Consider the following 25,330-nt stretch of genomic DNA (forward strand, 5'->3'; position numbering starts at 1 on the left):
GTGTGCATGCACTGTTTCTGGCTTTGAATCTTAGATGTTCTCCTCTAATTCCAAGTAACTGCTTAATAATTATTCTCTTACCATACAGAAATCTCTAACAATATAATGCACAGAAATGTAAAATATTTAGGACTGATTGATTCCTAATTTAATATTTTTCCGCACTCTATTAAAAACAGAATGGTATTTTTGTTTTTTGGTTATGCAGAAATTCTTTTTAAAGCTGTGTCCCTGGTTGTGTTCACATTGCAGCCTTGTAAGTTATATTTGCTTAACTGAGGGGGAAACGTGGAAACAGTAGGCCCTGTAAGCCAGCTTTGCAAAAAGATGCCTTGCGTTGCTAAGAATGACCGTAGAGAACTCACGTTGTCTGTGCTTTCTTTTATTTTCTTGAGATCCATTTAATCCTTTTTAGAACAAAAAAATAGCAAGTAACATCATATTTTTTCAAAACCAATTATTTTATGCCTTTTGTATTGTTAAAAGGGCTTAGGGCTTCAAAATTATGAAGTGAATCCTCAAGGAATAAAATAGCCTCAGACACTTTAATTGAACATTTAAGTCTTAGAAAATTTGATAGGAAAATATTTTAAGACTAATAGGAACATCTGTGCTTTAAAGTTATTGAAATACGATGACCAAAGAGGTAAATGTTAACTAGTGTCAGCGAATTATATCTGGTAGAAGCAATAGAGAAGACATAAGTATGCAGACAGAATTGTACATTAATTGTATAGTTAGAGGTTAAAAGAACTTTTATAATATGCCTTCTTAGCTGTAGCACAGAGGAACTTTAAAAAGCTTTAGTATACAATGAAGTTTTAATTTTTTCTTTTAGTTTACAGCATTTGCACCCTAGGTCTCTAATTCACAGCTGAGCTAATGTTCATTGACTTGTGGTTTAAGTCCTGTGCAGTTAAACCCCGAGTCCGTATACTGTATGTGGTTGTGTATTTCCATATGAAACACGCAGGACAGCAGAGTTGCTTAACAGCCAGTCTGAAAAGCTAGAAAAAAAGCTGTAATAAGTACCTATTTCTCTTCTCTTCATTATGGTTTCCCAGGCTCTTGGCAAATTGCAAGGTGGTGTCTTTTGTGTTGGTAGTGTTTCTTTTTACATGTCAAGTGTTTTTTTGAAGGAATTCCACCTGAGCAGCTACCAGGGCCTGTACCTTAAAGGTATAATTAAAAAAAAAAAACAAAAACCAAAAAACACATTGTCCCATTTACATTCTTCTTTTGAATTCAGGAAGAGGTGGATGGGACACTTCTCCGTTAACCTAGTGTCAGCTTCATTCTGCTTTTTTCATGTCCGACTCTATTTTAAAACTCTAAAAATCTATAGAGAGAAATACACTTGTCTGAAAGAATGTTTTCTGCTGCTCTTTCTGCTTATAAATATTTTAGTTTGCAACATGATTCAGGGACTTGCTGATTTATATCTTGTATTTTAAATATTTGTAATTGCATCTGCAGTTGTTTTATTACTGAACCACTCATAACTTGAAAGGAAAAAAAGTGCATGGTAGGTAGCTTCAGCACAGCCATGTTTTACGTTGTATATGAATTGTGGCTTGTCTTGCCAGGACGTTCCTTTTTAACTTTAACAGCGTTGTAGCTACACCATAAAACAAAACAACAGAAATAGTAATACTTACAGGTGGAAAAAATGAAGCACCAAAGGAATAGGGTAATAAATGTGCACCGGTTCAAATGCAAGCATCTTGGGCAAGAATTTTCTTTTTCTTAAAAAGAACTGTTGACCTTCTGTGGTGTGCTCTGCTATTCAAAGAGAGGGGAGTCAGTTTTAAGCAGTACATGGGAAAATTATTTCAAATTAGCTTCCTTCTGTGGGGCAGAAGTTAGTATTATTTATCTTCTTTTTTTCCCCTTCCTCTCCATCACCATAGTAGATGTAAATCCCTGATGAGATGCGGTGGTTGTTTGCACATGTGTATGGCTGCACTGGACGTGGGGTTGAGGGCGCCCGCCGCTGAGAGGGCGGGGGGTATCCAGCGCCCGCACAGCAGGAACACACGGTAGCAGGAGGTGGTGGTGTCAGGCAGCCCCTGGTATCCCGGCGGGCACCAGCTGCGGAGCTGAGCTTCCGGGATGAATCCTGTGTCCGGGCTGGGAGCGGAAGGAATGAGAGTAGGAACTTGGGGAGCAGGAACCAACAAAGGTGGAGAACCTCTGGTGCCCCATGGAGGGTAGAGCAGAGTTAGAAGGAGCTCTAATTTAAAAACCCTGCGAGTGCCTGTGCTGAAGGTGAATGATCTGAAGGGTGGATGTGAAGTTTGTTTGCATCTCCAGTATAATAACGTGGCCTAGGTTGAACAGGTGCCTGTGAACTCTGTTACCAGCGGTGCTGTAGCGCAAGCAGGTTGATAGGTCAGCTCCGCAGTTTTGCTGATCTCTCGCCCTTAGCTCTCATTTGTTCTGTGTATTCACAGTCACTCGTTTGCTCTCTCCCTGGGCGGGGACCTATGTTAGTCTTTCTGCAGAAATAATCAGGGCAGCACGTATATGGCTTGTACAAAGCAGAGGCTTTAAACAATATTTAGTTGTTTGTGTGTAAAAGAGAAAAAAGATATGCAGATGTGTAACAAAGGGTACTTTTTTCCAGATGTTTTTGTCAATAGCTGTGAGCTGAATCTATTTGTTTGTTCAAAAAGACAAACCTCTTTATTGGAACAACTTTTTGTTGAAAGTCCTTCAAATAAACAAAATTTGTATTTTCTGCCTTGATTTTTAGTATATCAGTATAAAATTATCTGTATGGATGATGAACTTTCACGCTTTACTAGTGGTGAGTAATTACAGTAAAATATGCTGTTTTTGTAAAAGTTGTCGTTTTCCCTACAGAAAGCGATGTGTTCTCTTTGTACCCAGCAAGTATTACGTAATTACGTAACTTATCGGAGGAGACCTCTTACTTTCCCAGCCTCTGAATAAAGAATTTAAAGATTTCCAGATAAGAAACAAAGTTGCTTTAACTGAATACCAGAGGGTTGCTTAAAACATACTAAATGACTGCAAGTGCGAAGAATATGCAAAAGAACAATGTTAATTGTGATTAGATGATCCGAATCAAAAAAGCATAAGCACAATACAAAGACTTCAGAAATTGCTGTATTGCAAAAATATGGAAAAAAATCCATCTCTACTTTCAAGCAAGTAATGGACTATACATGAATTTTTACTCCCTCTCTAAATATAAAAGGTATGGCAGCCTCTAAAATATAAGGTATGGCAGCCAGGTTAGCAGGGTGTATGTGTGGGAGGGCAACATCTTTTATTTACTTCTACTAGATTATTTGGGAAAGTGCATTTTGGGGCACGCATGCTTTCCCTTGGGCTTATTTTTAATATCGGTCACACATTCAGAAGTCTCTCAAAAAGCGAAGAACTGGGATTTTGGTTTTCATGAGTTAACAACTGTAAGATGATTCAACGTAGAATAAATTTCATTGTTCCATGAAGAGAAATTTCATTATTTCTAAAACTAGTTAACTGCACTTTCTGCTGAAGTATATCAGGTATTGGGATTTCATTTCAGACATGGATAACTTCCCAAAAGAGAAATTCTGTAAACTATTTTCCTTGTTAAATTTTCGCATTGCCTGTTAGAATAGGCGAAAAGAATGACGTTGACAAAGAGCAGTATTCATATATGTGTGTTATCGTATCTGATGCACCAGGGTCCACTGACACCTGAATACCTAATTTTTTTTTTTCACATGGGTTAACTTAAGGTAGAAGGTTTTGCTGCATAAAACATGGATGTGCCTGAACAGCTTCTGTGTATTACAGTTCTCCAAGTACGTGCATTATATATCTCTGTATGTGTGTGTACTGTAAGTTAAAGTTGTACGTACTGTAAGTTAAAGTTGTACGCTTGTTACGTTCTGCCTCCTTATGAGAAACATACAGCTCTTTCCATTTCTTAGCGCTGAACAGCAGGTTTTGGCATTGGAAAACTGTCCTGCATCCCACTTGAGAGGCTCCTGATTTTGAAAGTTGATGTTTCCCCGATGGAGCACTGAGAGGCCTTGCCTCCCTGCAGAGTCCCCATATGAAGCGTTGAGCAGCCTTGCTTCCCTGTAAAATTCCCAGTGTTTGTTAGTCTTAAGTACCTTTTTTTGTCTTCATTCACAGATCAAAGGAATCTTTGCAATTACTCTTTGTAAAACTTAATAGGGTGTATCTCTACAGTCATGATTTTATTCAGAAAATAGGACAGTAGAAGGTAACAGTCTATTGAGACCGCCACTTCTGTGAAGTACCCTGTAGGAATCCTTGGCATTGCTATAATTTCCAAAGCGATAAAGGGGAAATGTGATAGAGGAAGTTAAATTGGTAAATGTGGAATTGTAGGAAGAAAAAACAAACTTCATTACTGTTAACTGGGGATGCTTACTGTCAACCAAAACGGCAAGTCTGTCAGGTCTGTGGTCTATTAAGGGAAGGTGACATTGAAATGTTACTATGAAGTTACTTGTGTATTTAGGCTGAAAATCTGTTGTTTTAATTTTCCTAGTGATAATTTTATTATAAAGAAATATATATCTATACTTCTCCTGGTAGTTCAGTCTGTTGTCTGGTCAAGAGGGTGTTTTGAACACTTTGAGAGCACCTGTGGAATTGTATTCATTGACTCACGTGTGGAAAAAATAGCAAGTCCCTTCAAAGTCACCTGCAATTATATTCTGCCTTTTCCCACTGGAAGAGCTTGCCTACAAGGGGTAGGAGAGACGAGCCAGTTTTCACGGTTGCTTCCCCCACCCCCCAGGTTGCGCTGGGATACAGCTGAATAGTTTGCCGTTTTGGAATATGCGCTTTCTTTCCTCTGCAAAACGTTTTGAAATTGCTAGTATCAGTTACGCAAGCCTCTGACAATCCAAAGTTGATGAGTTTCCATAAATTATTTGCCCATTTGGATGAGTGACACAGAAGTGGAAAATTTGTTCTTATTGCTAGTCATTCCACGAAGCCGTCTGGACTGTATCCTAATTTAAACATGTATCATGAATGAAGGCCCGTATTTTTACTACGTTTTTACTATGTGGTGAATCTTTAAAATATGCTAGCTAGCAGTTTGATTGTGTTAGAGGCTGTGCGAAAGTTAAGCTTCCATCTGTGCAAATGTTCTTGACTCCTGCGTAAAAGCATGGACTCAGATTTGGGTGCTTAGTAGAACACTTAACAAATTGCAATGATAAGCCTTTTCTTTCTGGAACAAAAATATTGTAAATTTATATACTTTTAGGAGTCCTGTGACATTGATCAGTCTTTTTGTACAGTAATGCACTGTTATGTTTCAGGGAACAAACACAAAAGTGAATTTCAATTTTTAGTGGATCAGGTAAATAATCGGTGGAAGAAAAGTGGTAAGAGGAAAGCAGAAAGTGCTCAAAACAGGGAAGAAGCTGCTGCTGAAGAGCTGCCCGCGGACACAGGTTAGTAACGTTGTTTAATGTAATCCACCCATCCCTGCACAAGCCTCTTAACCTGATCTGTAAAACTAGTAAGTGGATATTCCTAAGAAACACTCTTTCCTCCCATCATTCTTCGACCACAGTCTTTAAGGGAAAAATCCATAAAAATCCCCCACCCTAAACAGTTTGAGTGGCGTTGGTTTAACATGATATGTAAGCACAACATATGATAAAAGTGATTTGTTTGATTTTGTTGGGAATGTGTATATATATATATATATATACTTCACTTTTGGAGTATATTTTAATTAGCAGATTGAAATAGGATCATATGTTCTGATTCAAATCTCTCAAAGTCGCTGAGAGTGGGCATATGACGATTTGCATTTTTGAAATGAAAGTGATAATGACTGTTGCCTGCTAGTTTCGGCTTTCCTGTGTCATAAATGTAATTAGAGAGTCAGTATACTGGGAACTGCAAAGATATTTATGTGGAGTGGGACAAGTGTTTATTTGTTCTGAAGCTGAAAGATTAAGACATTTCAGTCTCCTGTAGAATGTTGCTACAGTATGGTGCCACTGCTGTTCTTAATTCAGTTCGTTTTGTGTTCATATCTTTCAACACAGTGAAAAGTGAAAATGCACAACTTGCAGTTGTTCAGTTAGGCACATATGCTTTATGAGCTGGGAACAACATCCAGCATGTGTTTGTTATCCTCACATCTCCCAGTATCAAATAAAAACCCCTGTGTGCTACTAACCTGTTTCCTATAGGTGTTCCTCAGCCTAATATTTGTGGAGTTATAATGTATGAAGAATACTGAATTTCAGAGAGAATTTCATTGGATATCCACAGAATTGGATATGCTGTTGTCTGTATCCTCGGGAAAATATGAGAGTATAGTTTATATCAGCTCTCGAAAATCCCTGTTTAATCTTTGGTCTGTGGCTGTTTCCTGAGCTGTCCCCTCTAGCAGAGTTTTCAAGAATAAAAATAAATGAAAATACCAATATACTAATATGAACTTTATCCTTATCATTTCATGCAGACCTCGGTGCAATGCATAATCCTTTCCACATGAGTGGTAAAAATTAAGGAATCTCAAGGACAGTGTTTATCTTGTTTGACTTAATTTACAGTGATGTCCCTCTTCTGTAGTGGTAACAGAAGCAATAGGTCATTAGTTAATGATATCACAGAGTTTGAAATATTAATTTCTAGTTGTGCTCTGTGGAAAGGTTGGCTACTGTGAATTATTGAGTTTCTCCTCTACGTAGCCTTTCTCTTTGTATGTTGAACTGCAGACTTTGAGAAGCTGAAGTGAAGCAACATAGTTTTTCCAAAAGACTGCTCAAATGGAAAATAAAAGCCATCATTACAGAATGATACGCTTGATTTAAATATCTTGTTGACTTAAGTAGAGTTTACCATCTCACCTGATTCAAGAAGAGATTTTGGTTTTGCTTGGTATGACTGATCACAACTTCTGACAGAATTGCAAAATATTCATTACACTTCTTATACGGTGAGCTTCCCGTAATCTCTGAAATTTCAATTTCTGGTTTTATGCCAAACAGCTGCACCTGATTGTCTATTTGGTAACCATTTAAAAAACAAAAACAAAAAAACCCAAGATGATCTGTGGCTGGAGTAACAAATGCCTAAAGCTTGCTTCCTCTGTATCCTTTATTAACAGCAATTAGTCTTTTACTAAACTGGAAATTAGAAAAGTTGCAAGGAAGAAAAAGAACAGCGGTCTAATGACTTGCCATTTGAAAGCATCGCTCCAGAGAAGAAAGATAGCTTTATATGCATTCCTTACTACTATATTTGTTCCTCATAGAAATAGGAAGTAGAATAATACAGAATTAAAATGCATTTTTAAGCCTTACTTATCTCCCATTGCCTTCTGCTGCAGTACTAGTTGATTTAATTAAATCCCTCTCAAAATTTCGCTCTGTTTTTGATGATGCTTGGAAGGTGATTATCTCTTACTGCATTATGTGGTCTCATTTTGCATCGTTAAACTTCTAATGTTCCTGTTACTTTTTTTTTTATTTTTTAAACAGACTTTTGCTTTGACCAGGGGGAAGCACTGTAATAAATTGATAAATATTTTTGATACAGCTGTTTTTTTGCAATATTGCACTGTGCCTTTGTTCTCTTAAAAGTGTTAATTTCAGCAGAGCTATGATGTGTTACACTAGTTGGACAACTGGCTCGCTATAATCCGCTATATGCTTACAGCTGACAGAAATATGCTCCTGATATTTAATTACCCATTTTGGGGGAAAACAAATGGCAAACCCTGGCTGAATTTAAAGTGTACAAAGCCCTTCCACACTGTAGCTACAATGCTGTTTGACATCTCTGTCAAAATCGTTTTGGCAGAGCCAGGCAAGTTGAAGTGGTTTGAGTAGGGGAACGTGGTTTTATCCACGAGGATGGACAGAACACTTGTGTGAACTGCCATAGTAAGGATTATCAGTGAGTTGAGTCTCAGCAGGGTTTTAATTTGTTGCAACTTCCTAGTTAAATAACTCTACGTTTGAAGAGATTTGTGGAGAAGGAGTATCTTTATCTTTACGTATAATACTTTCTAGTCTATATTTGCTGTCTCTGTGGAAAGGTAGAAGGTCATCTTCTGGGAGAACCATTCATCTCTTAAAAGGCGAAAGTATTTGATATAAAAATAATAGAATGGCTTTGCAGTTTGTGTTTGCATGTTGACTGGAAATGATTTTTCCTATTAAAATAAATAGAATTAAAATCTACTAGATTGACGCTATCTTTCTTCAGTGCATTAGGAAATAAATCTTAGTGTTTCTCCTATTGAAAACAAGCCTCTTAACCTGATCTGTAAAACTTTCAAGCTATCGAACTGCCTCATCCAATGGATAAAGTGAGTTGGTATCAAGAACCAGAGAACGGAACCGTCACATAAGTGTTTGCTAATTTTTGAAATATAGTCACATCTTATGATGATAAATATTCTTACCCTTTATTTATCTTCCTCTCCGTGTTTGAAACGTAGCAAGGGAGTGTTTCTGTGACAGTGTCTGGTTTGTGGAGTGGTGGGGTTTGTTTTTTGTGACAGCAGGAAAATAAATCAAATCCTTTTAAATTGTGAGAGTCTTGGGAAGCAAGCCAGGTGGGAATGAGGAAATGAGATTTTAAGAAAAATCAAGTTTTAAAATATTTAAATACATCTCCAGGCTGCAAAAATTTAAACATTAATATTTTGCTTTGCCATTTTTGTTAATTTCTGCCTTTCTTCTTGGAAGGAGAAGATATTCAAAAGCAACACACAGATTTAGCTATTGGAACAGTCCAGATACCCAAAACAGAAATTCCTGATTGCAAAAGAAGTGAATGTAATTCCCTGAAGGAAGGCCAGAGATCAGTCTCTCCTGCATTCTCACAGTCATCAGGATCAACAAGCAGGTTAGTGAAGAAGAGTTTATTCTCCCTGATTTGTACTAGATTAGACTACATATGGAAAAGCTGAAGTGTCAGTAACCTTGGGCAATGTATACTGTAATTCTTAGGAGGGTTTCCTAAACTGTACTTACTGATTCTTCCTCCTCCATGTTTCTGGCTGTTCAGTTGCTTGACAGACGAAGCTGAAATACATTCAGAATTTGTTTAATAGTTATGTAATCACTTGGTAGAGGGATGATAGTATAAACGTTCCTTTTGCTACAGAAATAGTAAGTGAAAGATCTGTGGAGCCATAAGAAATGTTTTATATCTTGCTTCCACTGCATCTTCTTTCCTTCTATTTGAGTTTTTATTTAAAGAGCTCCAAAAATTGATATAACCTAAGGTTTTCAATGTTTTTTTGAGTTGAGTATGACTATAAGAAAGAGTTTGACATAATTACTTGCAGTCAGTGGTAGAGTGTCATTGAACCTTGAAGTTCTTGAAGTTCACTTTTCTTTTGTCAAGCATTTAGTTATATTTCTTGAAATTCCTCTGCTTGGTGTCAGGAGATGAAGCATCAGCAGAGCTTTATAAACAACGCGACTGCTTTTGATAGTGCAGTGATAATTTTATTGGAAAGATACTCGACTGCTTTCTTTACTAGCAAGGATTACTCTGTTAATGGGAAGCTGTTATTACTTGTAAGACCTTTCTAGTTTTTGAATATAGTTTCATATCTGCGTAAGAGGCTTACTTCATACATTGTAGTTTGCTGTCTACTTACTGTATTCATTGACAAAGATGATGATGACCTATGCTTAGGCGTAAGCATCCTTTTGCAGTACTGGACTCTTCCTCCAGAAACTGGGGCCACAAGGGGAAATAATCACCAAAAACAATTATAAAATAACTGTTTTTTTGCTATGATTCTAAAAGCAAGAGAGCTATTTCTGTTCTCTAGCTGTGACAGAAATCTTGCTATCTTGTTGACAGCAGAAATGAGAGCAGAAAGTCTGTGCAGGTTTGCACTGTTATAAAGAAAAAGGTTTCTGATGTGTAGAAGTAGAAGATAATCATAGGAAGTAGCTGAAGTTCAGGTAGCAGATTAACAGCTGAGCTGATTTCCCATCCATTACACCATAGTATGCCTCTTCCTCCTTGTTCTGCAATTGTTCAAAAGAATGTAATGCTTAGTTCATTGTAGTTTATTAAAAGAACAATTTAGTCATTGAACAATTTAACAGCAACACATTTTTCTACAGTCATTTTGGCTCACAAAGAGGTTTTAAAAGGCAGCACAGGGATTAAGGATGTTGCCTTTTACTAAGCTAAATATTAAAGAAACTGAATAAAATGCCAGGAAAATACAGGAAAGAAGATCATCTCAAGGGATTAGGGAGCATTAAGGGTTAAATTTCTTTGTCTTACCTGATTAGTATTTGCTGCCTGTTTCCGTTTATTTGAGCAGAATGGCAACATAGAATAAGTTGTCTGTAAAGGGCAGTATGCTGCCTAGGCAGGGCAGTTAGAGTAGTGTACAGGTGTCTGGCTTAGAAACATTGCCTGGTGATTTACAGCCAGCGCCCTGCTGATTTTAAGCTTCTAAGCCCTTTCAGAAGTGGACCAAGAACTAAGTCCTACACTGGAGCAGAAGAACCCCCAAGAAAGGATCTTACAGGCTTTAACTGTTCTGCATTGTGACAGTCTCCTCTTCTTGAAGCTGTACCTCTCGGGATCTGATAGTGAGAAATTGTAGGCCAGGTAAAGGGAGTGTCTAGCCCTCACTTAGGGAAGAAACTGGTCATTATGTGCTTGAAGCCTCAAGTTTCTCATTTGCAGCTTGGGCCGTGGCTGTTCTCTGGTTGACAGAGTTCGGGGGAAGCATCTGGTAGCACCAACACATCACACTTGGTTCGTGTAGCGATTGCTATGGGAACCCAGCTAGAAGCCCATTCACGAGGCTTAGGCTAGGCCAACTCCTACAAACTTGTACTAGGTGTCAAGCTTGACAGGTGCCCAGCTGATGGGTGGAGCAGTTTCATCCTCTCTGCTCTGGCAGTTATTTTAGTTCCACAAAATAAATGCCTTTCATCCAGAATTTAAACAAGATGTTCCGTTCTTCCCTGTTTTATTTTCTCAATTGCAAGCTAACTTTTTGTCATAAAAGACTTTGCAAAACCTGGAATTTCAATCTGATAGCATGAAAAACTTTTTCTTGGGAGGTAGAAAGGGTTTATATTAGTTCTTCCAGGATATTATTAAATTTTTATCTCAGTGAAGTATGTTGGTGTATGACTTACATTATAAATGACTCTGTCCATGGCCCTTGACCTGACAGTTAAACTTTTACTCCACCTTCTTCTGCCTGCAGTTTTATGTTTATCAGCTTAGTCTGGATGAAAGAATGTCTAAGCGACTGTAAGAAAGATTGCTAAAGGGTTTTAGCATCTGGCTGTAACTCATAAATTGAATGTACTTTCATGAAACAAATTGGCAGATTTTGTTGGGAAGCGTGCATTTGTTTGAATTATGTCTGGCTAAAGACAGATTTGTTTATTCCTTCCTGTTATGTATTCTCTCTCTTCAAATGAAATACTTCTGTAGATTTTTTTTTTTTTTGAAGCAAACACAAAATCTCACGGTTATAAAAACCGGTGGGTATGCATTACAGCTATTTGGACGTTCTTTTAAAAAAAAAAATGTGTAATAGATTTCTGTGGTTTACTCTTAAGTTCAACTCCTGTTGAATGGGGACAGAATTACTAGAGGCTGCAAAGAACTGTTTTTCCAGAATCTCTCTGGGATTTTTCTCTTCACTTTTCTACTTTGTACATAGCCCCTGGTTTGTGTGTATTGTGGTTTTTTTTTTCTTTTAGTTTTATTTAAATTCAGGGCAGTTTGCTTAACCTTAAGAACCAGCTACTGTGCTGGTCAAGAAGCTGACCAAATTTTTTTTCCCTGTTATATTGTGTATTAAGCTCAGTTGATTTGCAGTTGGGCTTTCGAGTGTGCCTTAGGGCATTATACACTAGTTTCTCTTCTTTTTACATTCAAAAACCTGATTTTATGCTCTGTTGAAAAAGAGATGAAAACAGCATTAATAATACAGTAAAGGCATCGATAAAGCGCCATATGATGTCTTGTGATGCATGCAAGACAACTCTCTCTTGCCAGCAGTGTGTTCCTTGTACCAAACCATACTCTTCAGAAGAGCCCTCCCGTGTAGTTTTTCGTGTTTTCAGGGAAAGGAACAAAGGTTACAAGGATCACCCCATCTCCAAATACTGATGTGGGGAAATGCTTATGAAGTGTTTGCTGAGTGTGCTTTTTCCCTTCACTGTTTCGGTTCCTGAAAATCCAGCAGGTCTGATGTACCAGTGCAATACCTGGGTCTCTGTTTGCCCTTAGAAATGTTTAAGATTCTGCTGTATCTACAGCCAGCTTTGGACTATAGATTTCCTGCCTCGCAAGATGCTTTTTGTGACAGCTTACTTTGAAATAAGGTCCAAAGACATTTCTGTTTGCGTTGCTGGCTTATGAAAACAGTGGTAATGGAAGGTTCATGTGAATCTTCAGAATCAGTCCTGATTATGACTAACCCTTAATGAGCAACTCCAGGAGGAGCAGCAGCAGGAGCCGTTAGGCTTCTTCCCCACCTCCCTTGTCAGAATGAAGCCAGCTCCATGGGTTGTTTGGTGTAGCAGCTCATCATCTGCAGTGCCGGCTGCTTATCCTTCATGCCCTGCTCTGTGCCTGTAGCCTATTGGAGTTGTGTTTGGGAGGAAAAAGGATGATTCTCTAGTGTAAATCTGCATTTGGCCTAGAGACAAGCTAGCAAAATAAACATTTCTGTTGCAGCAGCTATTTTTATTTGTAGTACTTTAGATGGAGGCGAGGCAATAACTTGATTAATTTGGGGGGGGAGGGGGAACACACTGCTACATTTGTAGGCTTTGCTACCTATCCCCAGTTTCCTTTTAGAGTAAAATAGCTATGGATACTCGAATGCGTGCCTTCCCACAATAAATAGATATAAATAAGTAAGTAAATGTAGTTGAATATGATTTTCTTTTGGATTGCTAGGATTCTGGTAAGTATAAAAATATTAGGGTGTATTTTGAACTTATGACCCCAGTACACCTTGTTCATATGTCTAGTAATTAAAATGTATCAAAATTATGTCTTAAGCTTTTGGGGGAGCATAAAAGGTAGGTATAATTACAAAAACTGCGTGATAGAATTAAATATGTTTTGTCCCTCTCTGGTTACCATGGGGTTAATGTTTTATTAAGTGTAGTGAAAATAAACATAGCACAAATTAAATGATTTAGATTTTGGGGTTTAAGTAGCATTGTGCTATTGTACTAAGTCATGATATTCTGAGGCTTGCATTTTCTTTCTGATAATAAGAGGATATCCTTTGACAAGGGTGGACTTTTGTCGTATTGAAATGTCAAAGCCCGAAGTATATTTGGAAGTCCAAATCTGCATGCTACACTTCTTGTGAGAGAGCCCTCCTAAATGTAGGGCTGGTGTTATGGATTAAAAAAAAATTAGGGCTTTGAGCAACATACAGAGTATAACAAAACAATCTCTAGTCAGAGAATTGAAATGCTTGCTTCGTAAGAAATACTGCAAGTAAACTGATAATTCTTATGTTCTCTCCTTCCTAAGAACTTCTGCTCTTTGTCAGTCATATGAGTATTTGAATTTCTGCTTCCTTTTTTTGTACAACTAAAGGAGCCGTTTGTCCATATTAGAAATCTGTATGTTGCATAGTAATCATTGACATGCCAAAATTATGCAAAAGGCAATGATTAATTGAGAAAATGAAAATTTGGAACTTTCTGGAAACAAGATACAGGACATGCATACAGATTGCAACACTGACCCAAATGTGTTTGGTCTTTTCATCAGCTGATGATGATCCCACCAAGAGAACAAAATGTAACATATCAGATAAACAGCAAAACAAAGTCATGACTTTTAAAGGATAATTTTTCAAAGCTATGAAGTCATATATAAAGCTCTCATAGAACTTTTGAGCTCTATATAAATAGTCCTACTGCATTCTTTTATTTTCTGGGACTGAAGCCAACTTTTATGCAACTACTTGCACAATAGGAAAGTTAGAAAAGAAACTAGGTGGGACAGTAAGCCAGTTAATGAGCTGTGTAGGGGAACTATTCTGTTAAGAGTATTTTATATGATGGTGACAGTATTCACTGATTTAAACAAATTATGTCTCTTAAATTTTGTTGTATGAAGAAAATGCCATTTCATCATGAATAGTGCAGAAAACTTGCAAGGAGAGATGCTGTGCATCTTTGGCTTCATCTGAAGTTATTTAGGTGTATATTGAAACACAAAGACTGTTCTGAAATCCTGGCTGAAAAGTGCTATATCCTCAGCTTGTATAAATCTGTCTTCCATGTGAACATACGGAGCAACTGGAGCTTCCACCAGGTGAGTTCCTTGCCCAAGAAAGGGGCCTCGTTTGCAATCAGTAGGGTTTTTTGGCTATAAGTTCTTAGCAGCTATTGATCAGAATCTAAGCTCTGGATTTAGCTAGTCACTTAATCTTGGATTTATGGGCTTTACTGAATTTGGCCTTTAGTTCATCAGCAGAAGGTGATGTAGAAGTAGTGGGCTGTGCTTCAATTAGAGCATGTGGAGTTCACTGAATGGGAGCAATCCTCTGCACAAACTTGAGTGGACGTCAGCTTGTCAAAGAAAAAGCTGAGAGCAATAGCTGAAAGAGCTTTACAGGTCCTTTCCCTAGGAGTTGGTTCAGCTTGAGCTTAAGCAAAGCGTTGCCCTCATTCCCATGCTGGCCCTCACTGACACACGGCAGCCGTACGTGAAGATTGTTTTGATCAGGGGACTAGCTGTCTTTTTCAGTGCCTTAGTACATTTGAGATAAATCTTCAACTGCCTAGGCTCAGAAGATGAATATTACAGCTTCATATAGGAGTGTGTTATCCTTGTTTGTGGGTTGTGTGTGTTTTGTTTTTTGTTTTTCTTTTTTTGCCTCAAAGATGGGCCTATTGTGGAAGGATGTTGGGATTTCTTTGCTGTTTTTGTTAATTCCCACTTTTTTTCCAAAAACTGTGAGCTATAGCAAATGGGCTATAGGCATGGCAGAGTTTGTCCTGGAGAAGTCATTTCAAACAGTAACAGCTGATAATCTCAGATGTGTGTGGAAGAAAGTGGTTTTATATGGCATATACCCAGAAGAACATCAGTCCCAGGTCTAGAGCTGTGGTTTTTTGACATCTCCGAGCCTTGAAAACAGAAGTAATAGTACTGATACGTAGAGCTTTAGCCTGCTGAATGTCCCAGCAGGCAGAATCTTAAAGAAAAGCAGTTAAGATAGTTTCAGCAGATCTTTTCTTTTCCTGAAGGCAAAGCCTCAAAGGGGTGCTCTCGAGCTGCGGAGGAGGTCACTGAAGGCCAAGAAAGCGCGGGAAGAGTTAAGGAAGGTAGTCATACAGTGGAACTTTCGTAAGGTTTGTATAGAGCAGACCCTTCCGCTGGGTGTCCCGGACAAGTGCCAAGGTTAGCAAACTCGATGTGTTTCAGAGGCAGAAAAGTATTGAGTGGTGTCGTAGGGCATGTGGTTTGAAGAGGAGGTACAGGGAAGCCAAGGAAGACTTCCTGGTAAGCAGTTACTCCTGGTTGTGCAAGACTTGTGAGAAATAGCATTAGCTTGTCACTGGAACAGCCACAGGGAGGTTACTGCCTTGGAAAGGGGATACTGAAGGCAGGATAGGGAGGTGAAGAAAAACAGTTTCCTTCGTTCCTTGCTGCTGGGTATTCACCTTCAAATGACATTGGTAAAGTGAAATGGCCTGTGATTCTCTTCTCATGCCAGCATCAAGAAAAAACGCACACTGCACATGCCAGAGCTGAGTACATAATACACAGCAAGATGGACTGATTAAAGACACTGGCAGTTCACCATGAAGCCAAGAGGGAACTTAATCTGCCTTAAAATAAACAAATTCAAAGAGATGTTAGCTCCTTTCAGTTTTGGAATGAGACATGTTATTCACGCTTACGTCAGCTTTCTTCTATTTTAAGGTGGTGTGTTCATCTTTTTTGGAGAAGAAGAAAAAAAAAAAAAAAAAAAGAGCCAAATATGAGTTATAGTCATGAAAGGAATAGTTTCCTGGTAGTTGGTTGGCTGTAAGTACCCAATAGAAACTAATCCTAAGGAAAACTGAAGCAGAGGGGTTGTCTGTTTGTTTCCCCAGGACTTTAGTGGTATTGCTATAAAAACTTACTCATCTGGAATGTTATATGTAAAATCCTAAGATAGAATAATGATTTTTAATAGAAGGACAAAAAAACCTTCTGTGGGAAATTGTCTTGGATTTGGAATCTGAATAAGATCTGAAAACGTAGTTTGCCTTGTCTGGCTCAGTGTAGGTAGATATGTATGTGGTGTTGAAAACGCAGGAAATAATGCAGAAGTGAACAAAGCTGTTCTAAGTTCTGTGCTCTGGTTGGGCCCACTGGGCTAAAATTTGTAGAAACAACCTGTATAATGAGGTAGCTGTTTCTTAAGAGTTTTATTAATTTACTTCAGTTTAAGGGCTAATCCTTCAATGATAAGGAAAAGATTAGCAGTTTTCTTCAAGGAAGAGAGCTGAGAATACTTTAAATTAAACCTTGAAGGATATTCTTTTTAACAAATACCAATTCAATTAGCTGTCAAGAGTGTTTCTTTGCTTAATAAACCAGTTAAAAATGTGTTTTTGTACTTATTTCCTCTATCTAAACAACTTTTTAAATTAAAAATTTTGGACTATTGCTTCTGTACATTTTAAAAATCACAGCTTATTTCTGTTGTCACTATTATAAGATTAATCATAGTCGATAGAAACAGTGCACATCCTGTTTCTTAACATAATACTTAGTTTCTCAGTAAATAAATTCTTTATTATGTTGTATCACTGCTCAGATACGTGTGGCCTGTCACTCCTGAATTATCTTTGATTACATTTGGTGCATAACAAGCCTCGCTGACTGGAGTCCGCATGTGTAACGGTGCTCAGGCAGCGTCGCGGGCCCTGCGTCCTTACGGAAGGACCGGCTCCTCCGCTTCGTGTGGTGCGGCCGTTTCATTGCTCGGTCTGCTTAGTGCAGTTAGATGGGCTTTAACTGTCGATTTACCTGTTAATCTTGCCCTTTTTGGTAAGTTCTTAAACTATTAATTTATTAACTTAAGATGGTGGGTTTTCACATAAGTTGGCACAGTAATCCTTTCGTGTTTTTCTATTGAAACAGTTATTAGGCTGAATAAGTCCTGCTGGAAATTATGTGACTACTTAAAAACTGAATTAAAAAATATTTTTTAGACGTCAAATCCAGGAATTTATCAGGTGAAGGATGCTCCTTTCTCATCAGTGAGGTCTGTGTACATCTGTGCTAAGAGTTCAGTTTCAAATTTAGGCCGTTTTTACTTCAGCTCTGTCAATAAGAGGTGAATTTTTTTTCCCTGCATATGTGGGCAACAGGTATGTAATACCTTCAACTCAGAATCGAGCAATTACTCAATCTGTATTTAAAAAAAAAAAAAAAAAAATTCTGCATCCAGTCTCTGTTAAACATCTTATTTCAGTGAGAGACAGTTTTGGAACACTGAAATTGTCCCTAACGAGCCCTTCGTGTCTCCACACAAGTGGGAAGTTTGTCGCCCTGCAGCTTGCGACTGGCCCCGTACGGTTCTGTACGTGTCTTCAATGTCTCAGCTGAAGCCCAGCGTAAGAATTGATTTAGTTCAGTGTGTGTGTGGGGGGGGGGGGGGGTCTCTCGTTACTCCGTGAATTGATAGCCCGTTCCTAGTCACAAAGATGCATATATTCTGAGGCCATAACTCATTCTAGTATGTTCTGTGCTCAGTTCCAAAACAGTCCGGTAGGCATAAACCGGGTTAAACACATGCAAATTATGAGCTTGCGTTATTGTTCTGAGTGATAGGCAAATCTTTTCACTTTTATTATTTTGCTTGTGACAGTTGCAGTTGGTGATAAGTGATACTAACACTAAATTTTTCAAGGAAACGAAGTACGTCATGTTCAGGCATTAAACCTGTTCTTTTTCTATTTTAGTCCCCTAAAAGAGCTAAAAAATAATCCCTTAAAAAATTTTTTTTTATGCAACTGGAGCATCAGGATAGCATTTAGTAGTATGACGACTCATTTTTTGGACTTCCAATTTGTAGACAGATTTTTTTAAAATTTAGGGAGTAAAAAAATGTGAGACATCAAAACTTTCCATGTCCAACATTATTTTTAGGATGCTTTTTTACCATGCTTTTCACTTGAATCTTTCCTATTTGATTTGGTGATGAAACAAATCTAAACAATTGCCTGAGTCCAGGTTATGGAAAGAGGCAAGCTTAGCAGTGTAACTACAGAGGTGCAGTTAATAGCAACAGATCCAGCACAGGATTGCGTGGGATGACATTATCAACATATATCCTGGTTTAGCTGATATTTTGAGGTGAAATTGGGATGATGCAGTGCCCCTCTTTGAGGCCTTGGAGGTTGTTCTGAACCAGCTTCCCAATGACTGGAAGTCCCAGCAGATGATCACGGAGAGTGCTGGGCTGTTGCTGGAGTTGGGGCATGGGGTTATCCTAAACGCATGCAGTAAAAGTGAAGGTTGTGTCCCAGGGTTTCCAGGCGTTCTACCATGCGCTTGTGTGTGGGGATGCCGTTTGGGTTGTGTTTGCTCTTTAGGTTAATGTAAGTGGTGATATTGATAACAGTGCTACTGGGTGCTGAACAGAAAGAGACAGTGAAAAATTAGGATTGCTGTTTTCAGAAGTACTAGTACTTTTGCTTGCACAGGAATGATTCTTTGGTTTGTATGTGTATATGTGTATTTATGGCTAAATAAAAACCCATATATTTACCATTTTGTTAACTTGGTGTGTGTTTAGGTGTTTTTTAAGGTGCTTGAGGTAAGATGCAGGGTTGACCCAACCTCATGAATGCTGTTGCTGAGGGTATCTTGATTCTTTTGAAAACTGATGAAATGTCAGTTATCTAAGAACTAATGACATGGTTTTAAGTTTTTGTTGCTTTGGCCAGAAGCTACTTGTTTCTTGAAAGCTGTTCTGTTTCCCTAGATGCCATTTGTAGAGCTCAGCTTGAAGAGTGAATCCCTCTGAGGTTTAGTGAGGTTTAGTGTGCAATTATTTGAAGTCAGTCACTTATTTACTCTATACATAGAATATTCTATAAATGTCTTAGAAGTCAGGCATGCCTCAGCCGTGATTGGTGGGTTTGGGACACTAGCTGGGAAGTGTAAATTCTGCTCCTGAGTGTGTACCTACAATTCCAAGACTCTTTGCAAAGTCCTTGCGCAGCTGATGTGAGAAAAAAGTCGGGCAGTGGTCTTGCACCAAAGGAATATTTAAAGGAAACCCAGGAGAAGTGGTATCTGATTGCTGTCCCATGGTTTACACTAAAATTTCCCGACTTTTATGTAACGCACTATGTCATGTAACTTCTAAATAAAGTACAGACTGTTTGAGCTGCTGGGAGTCTTTTTTAGAAGATAGTTTCCAGAGCAAAAATAAAATAACGTTTTCCAACCGGTTAGTTAACTTCTGCAACCCTGCTATATGGCATATACTTGAAAACTTTACAGTTGTTTGTATCATGGAAACTGAGCACACAATAAGAGGTATGTATAGATTAAAAATGAGAATATTGTGTCCAACTGAGATTTTATTCAAATTTGAGAAGATTTTTCTGAATATTTAAAATACAGGATTCAAACCTGAAAATATCTCTATACATGTTTAAGTTGGAGCCTGTGATGATGTCTAAGTGACTTCACTGAGCTGATTCTTGTAGATAATTAAACACGTATATACTTTTTTGGTATTGAAGCAATAGTGATGGTTAAATTTAATAATACTTAGATAATGTTCTGCTCTATCTTTGTTTAGGATAGAGGCTGGTAAGCAGCCTTTTCATGGTAGTCTCTTGAGTAGGTTCATAAGATAGGTTCTCCTAGGAGAACCTATATCTTAAAACCGTAATTTCTATATTTGGAGCAGGAGCTAGCCAGCTCTTTGTTATCTTTCCAGGTGGTTATTTAAACCTTATTCTAAGAGCATTAAATAACTCTTTGCTACTAGAAAAGCTTGATAAATACATTTAGATTTAATATAGGCCTAAGTGTTTAAAGCAAACGGCCATGAAGGTTTTATACGCTTATGTACTTGCTCTTGCAAAACTATTCTGGGATGACACTGTCATGTCTGAGTGTGGCAGCTCGAAGAATTGCTGACCGTTGGCAGTAGCTGGTTGAGCTCCTTTCTAAAGGTCTAGATTAGTCAGATTGGTAGAGTTAAGCTTCTTGCCATAGAATTTATGACTTAGTGGGTTTTTTGTTTTTTAAATTATTACTATTTTCTTGTCGTACCATCTTAAATCCTTGTATCGTCTTGAAATTTCTCACCTGTCCAGCACTGATGATGAGTTTGGCGATCTTCTGTTATTTGCATATAAAAACTGATTTAGAAAAGAAATAGTTTATTTTTACCATGTTACATTGGAATGTAAAATTATGTGTGAAGATGAAAAATAAAATGATTAAGCAGGTTTAAAAAAAAAAAAAGGTTGTGAAGAATGTTTTGGATTGTTCTTAAACTAAATAACACTAAAATGTCTAGTTTGATTCAATCTTCATCTCAATTTGCAGCGTGTAAGGCACAGACTTTTTTCCTTTGACTATGAAAACATCCAGTAAACTTTTAAATCAGTTAATTTAAAAAATAAATAGCTTTATGAAATATATGTTTTGATGATCAATGAAATTCTTTTAGGAATAAGTGAGCAAAATACATGGACAAAGAATTTTACTTCATCAGCAGGCAGCTGCTGAAAATTGGCCTGACCTTGTGTAGTGTATCCTTTCAATTCTCTTCAGACTTGAGTCGTCTTTTCTGCAGATAGGTTTATTGAAGCAAACTTACTTCAACCATTTCAAAACGAGCTGCCTCTATTCACATGATGAGTTACTGAGGTGGCTGACAAAGCGCATTTCACTTAGGTTTTTATCTTGATGTGCTGACAGGGTCTTTTTTAAGCTTTTTTAATTTTTTTTCCTGTTAAAAGAACGTTAATTTTTCTTTTAATGGTTGAAATATAAGCTTGCCCCAAAAGCCTTGAATTCAGAGATTGAGAGAGAGGTTGAAATGACCTTGATCTTCTAAATGTTGTACTTTACCCAAAGTATATTACAAATCCTCTCCAGAGAAATTATCTGGTGTCTACAAATACGAAGATATTAAACCAGCATGCAGATGTGAACAGAAAGAATTTTCAGGCATGTTAAATAATGGAAGTGAGACCTAGTACTAACTCTGAAAGTTGTGATGTAGAGACAGAACTTCCTCAGCTGTGCTGCTGATTGAAAATAACTTTCCAATGCTAATGGATACTTTATCATCTTCATAGTCTACTGTCTTTGCTCATAAGAAATTTTTTTTGAAGTCCTACTTTGGTAGAGGCGTTGCTAAAATAATTTGCCTATGTTTGTTTTTTCTTTTCAGCTCTAGTTCAGACATTTTGAGAGACCTGCAAGGGACTGAGATGTATTCAGAGTCATCTGATAAGTAAGTAAAATGCATAGATGGAAAAGATAAGTACTGACAAGTCTCCGGGACTTTTCAACCTTTTGCGGTTTGTGGAACCCTACACGTTTTCTGCAGGAGGCAAATGCCTTTAAAAGGTCACACATATGGGAGACGGAATATATGTTTGAACTTTCTTTGGTCAGTGGTTTTGGACCTTTGAAAAATAACTTGTGGATGCTCCAAGCATCTCCTGAAAGTCATTATTTCAAGCTATATTTGAGGATAAATATGAGTAAAAAAAAAAAAAAAAAAAAAGAGGGAAATGCTTTTTATGGAAAAGTTAAAGTCTAATCTTCTATTGTATTTAAAGTTATATTGTCAATCTCTCCTGCATCTCTTTATCTGCTTGAACATGCTGGAATTGCAGCGTTCATTTTGATTTACTTCTGTCTGAAGATAAGCACTTTCTCTTTTAAGAAAAATCTTAGTATTTAATTTTTTAAAGATAACCCCCCGCCCCATTATATAGTGATAATATTTAAAAATTGGTTCTAGCTTTGCAAGATGTACAAATACTAAGAAACCATCCAAGGATATCTGACATGATCTGATGAAATACATGAAGATGGGAAAATAAGTATATATGAGGGTGCTAAAGGTATGCAGGAATAGTGACATTTAGAACAGTGTAGTGTTAGATCATTATACCAAGAAGTTGGAAACAAGACTGATGGAGTTTGCAAAAGTAGTACAGTTTGCCCTTACAGCTGAAACTTGCTTGATTTGGAATCTCTCTCTGAATATCATGTTCGCTTTGGTAGTTAATCTTAAGAGAGCGATGAGAGCCCTATCGCATTTGATACTCTTAGTCTGCTTTTAAAGAAATTATGTCATAAATTTTTTTTAATTATCAATTGCATACATATGTGGTCAATAGACTGACAGCTCTTAAATTCATGGTTAATGACAGAAGTAGTGTCTTAAACTTTTAGAATGTGTGTTTAAATAGTCTGTTGGATAATGAGGAGCTTTAATGGGAGCAATGGTAGAGTGCATCAGTGGAAAAATAGAAAGTAATACTTAAATCTTTATTGTAGATGTAGCCATAACTTGCGGAAGAAATGAACAGTATTTACTGGAAGGACATCTATAAGCATACTTTATAGTACCTGAAAGCAACTCATTAAGCCTGGCATTATAAAATACCTGGTTGTATGTATTTTCTAATGCTAGTCTGCAGTTTCCCTTGTGGTGATCTTTTGATGCTACTAGTGTTTATCAAAGGGTAAGAACCATATCTGACTTTTATTCTAATTTGTAGCAACAGCTATGAAAAAGTTTGACTCCTTTCTTGCATCTTGTTTTCTGAAGAATCCCTATTTCTGTGCCCCTTTTGATTCATACATGCTTCTGATAAACAGGCATCAGGGGTCCCAAATTCGCTGGGAGGGTCTGTAACCCTTGAGGTACTACCCATTCCTTCATTATGTAATTACAAGTTGCCTGTGTAGCACTATTTCTAAGTTAGTTGGCTATTTCTCAGCTGAAACAGTAGGAATGGGGCTCCTGGATAAAAGCTACTCCATAATGGTCTTTGGCTCTGAAATGTGATTAAAATCAACTGTGGCAATCAGAGCTAGAGGGCTCATGAGCTAGGGAGCCAGCTACTAGCCTGGAGCTCCCTGCACTGTTTTGGTTAGCTGCTTGAGGCTTGAAAGTGCACCTGCAAGAGATGGAGATGAGACATCTGTCCGTTTGGGTGTATCTTCTGTTTGAAGAGAAGTGAAAGACATGAATGAAGAAGCCAAGACACCCTGACAAAATGAGCTTGCCAGCTGCAGAAGAGAAAGTCATTCTCGAGTATATCTGCCTGAGATAACTTGGGAGGATTCATGTGATGAAACTTCTGTTGCTGCTACTGAAGCTGCCTCTGCCTGGCCGTCTGTCTTGGTGGGAAACCAGAGTGTGAGGGAGGTAGCTGGAAGTGCGGAGATAAGGATAGGGATGGAAGAATTTAGAAAAAGCTTTTCCTCTCTAGGTTGTAGCTTGGAACTTACGGAATTTGTGGAACTTGGTTATGTCCGTGCCTGTCATCTGATTTGTGTAGCTAAGGCTTGTTGTGAATGTGTCTGAAACCCTTTCTTATCCCCCATAGCACTCTGAGGCCGTATCTAGATGGTGGGGCAGATGCTTTCTGTGGTGTTTCTTGTGGTCCTCGTTCCTTGCTCATCCTCCTAGCTCCCACTGAGGAAGGTTATACTGTAGCTCTTTGCTAGTCTACTAGAGTGAGGCCTGGTGCATGCTCAGACTGTGCTCTGGCTGGGAGTTGGGGCGCAGGTGGGCTCCAGGAGCAGAGAAGTATTGCCAGGTTCCTCAGGGGAGGCATGTGTCTGCCTCGGAGAGAAGGATGGCATAGTAGTAGTTCTCGGCTATCCAGTAGAATATTCTTTTTTTTTTCCCTTTTTTAAATGCCCTATCTTTACAGAACTCCTGTACTTATCTTGAATCTACATGTTAAATGCATGTCTTTTTCTAAAATTGTAATTCAACCAGTGCTGTCTGAGGATCTCTTGATTATCTGTTCTAATGTGCTTGATTATCTGTTATAATGCCCAGTCTTCAGCAAAAATCCCCATGTCAGGTCTCAGGGCATTTTTGTTAAAGTCCATTTGAAACCAGCAATGAAGGAAACAGGACTGCGTGAAGTTTGAGTTGCTGATTTTAGGGCTCCATGCAAAGAAACTAGAGCAATAGCTGTGAGGAAATTCAGATCCCTGATCTAAGAGGGAAGCTATTGAGGAGCACAGGTTTTTGTTAGATGACTCGGGGATAGAATATTGCATCGGTATCATAGAATTTTCTTCTGTAATAGACCTACTTCACCTTGGAGGAGAAGATTCAGGAAGAATAAGAGTCGAAGTTCACATACTGTGGTGAAAATGACAGCTGCTTCCTTTGTCAGTACTGGGGCACTTACTAGAGAATACTGGAAACATTAGGTATAGAGAAAAATGCTTTTAGGGAAGAATCTGGTGAACAGACTGATTCGTGCTTGGGCTTGCAGGTGGAAGGTCAAAATTACTCTTTTCTGTTTGTTTGGAAGAATGGCATGTGACATAGATTGTCAGAACCAGTTTTGTTAGCACTTGGCATGGAAAGCCTTCAGTGACCTGTAGCAAGGAGAGGAAATTCCCAAGACTGAAGCCACATCATCGTATCTATGTCTACATTTCCATGGGTTATGTAGGAAACTTCCTGCATTATCCATAACAAACTGGGATTTCATAGCAAGCTAAACATTTTTGGTTGAAACTTCTTCCAGTTTTTCAAAATATTTCTTTCAAACCTGTTAAAATTATTTCACCCTATTTAAGCAGAGATGCAAGAATATTAAAAACTAGTTGACATGACGAGCTCACCTGCTTCTGCTGTTAAAGCTAGTGACCTTTACCAGAAGTGCAGGATGCAAACAGTGACAAAAAATGTACCCAGTCAAGTCAGCTTTTGGGTATGCAAAGTGACTACTCTGGCATGGCAGTGGAGGATGGAGCTGGAAACTTGTACCCAGTGTATGTTCTGGAGCTATGGAGCATGAAGATGAAGGAAGATGGCAGAAGGTACATATTTCTAACACAAACTTGTTCTTACTGGTAGAACTGTAATTTATTACCATGGGGAACTGTATATTTTCTCAGTATTTTATGGAAGAATTCACTGAAGCCTCTCTTCTTGGTGTTTGATTCTGTGCTTTCTGTGGAAGGATATTTAACATATTTTAATCGTCCATGTAATGCCTTGTGTATTGGGCTTTCATTTATTACTGTTAGCCTTAATTTTGTAACAGTATCCAATCTATCATCCCAT

At 38.0% G+C, this 25,330-nt stretch overlaps 1 protein-coding gene across 8 annotated transcripts in view; it reads left to right on the forward strand.

The window, feature by feature from the left end:
- RAD18 (RAD18 E3 ubiquitin protein ligase) overlaps window positions 1-25,330 on the forward strand; it is a 68,571-nt gene that overhangs the window by 28,112 nt on the left and 15,129 nt on the right. For 6 of the 8 annotated variants that reach the window (XM_068960435.1, XM_068960433.1, XM_068960432.1 and 3 more), the window contains exons 10-12: window positions 5,325-5,459; window positions 8,724-8,883; window positions 21,443-21,505. In XM_068960435.1, the coding sequence (XP_068816536.1) occupies window positions 5,325-5,459; window positions 8,724-8,883; window positions 21,443-21,505 (358 nt within the window). The remainder of the gene's footprint in view (window positions 1-5,324; window positions 5,460-8,723; window positions 8,884-21,442; window positions 21,506-25,330) is intronic. The other 2 variants (XR_011144075.1, XM_068960436.1) reach the window with 1 other exon arrangement.

Source organism: Struthio camelus, chromosome 14 (genome assembly GCF_040807025.1).
Source record: "Struthio camelus isolate bStrCam1 chromosome 14, bStrCam1.hap1, whole genome shotgun sequence".
Classification (NCBI taxonomy): Eukaryota; Metazoa; Chordata; class Aves; order Struthioniformes; family Struthionidae; genus Struthio; species Struthio camelus.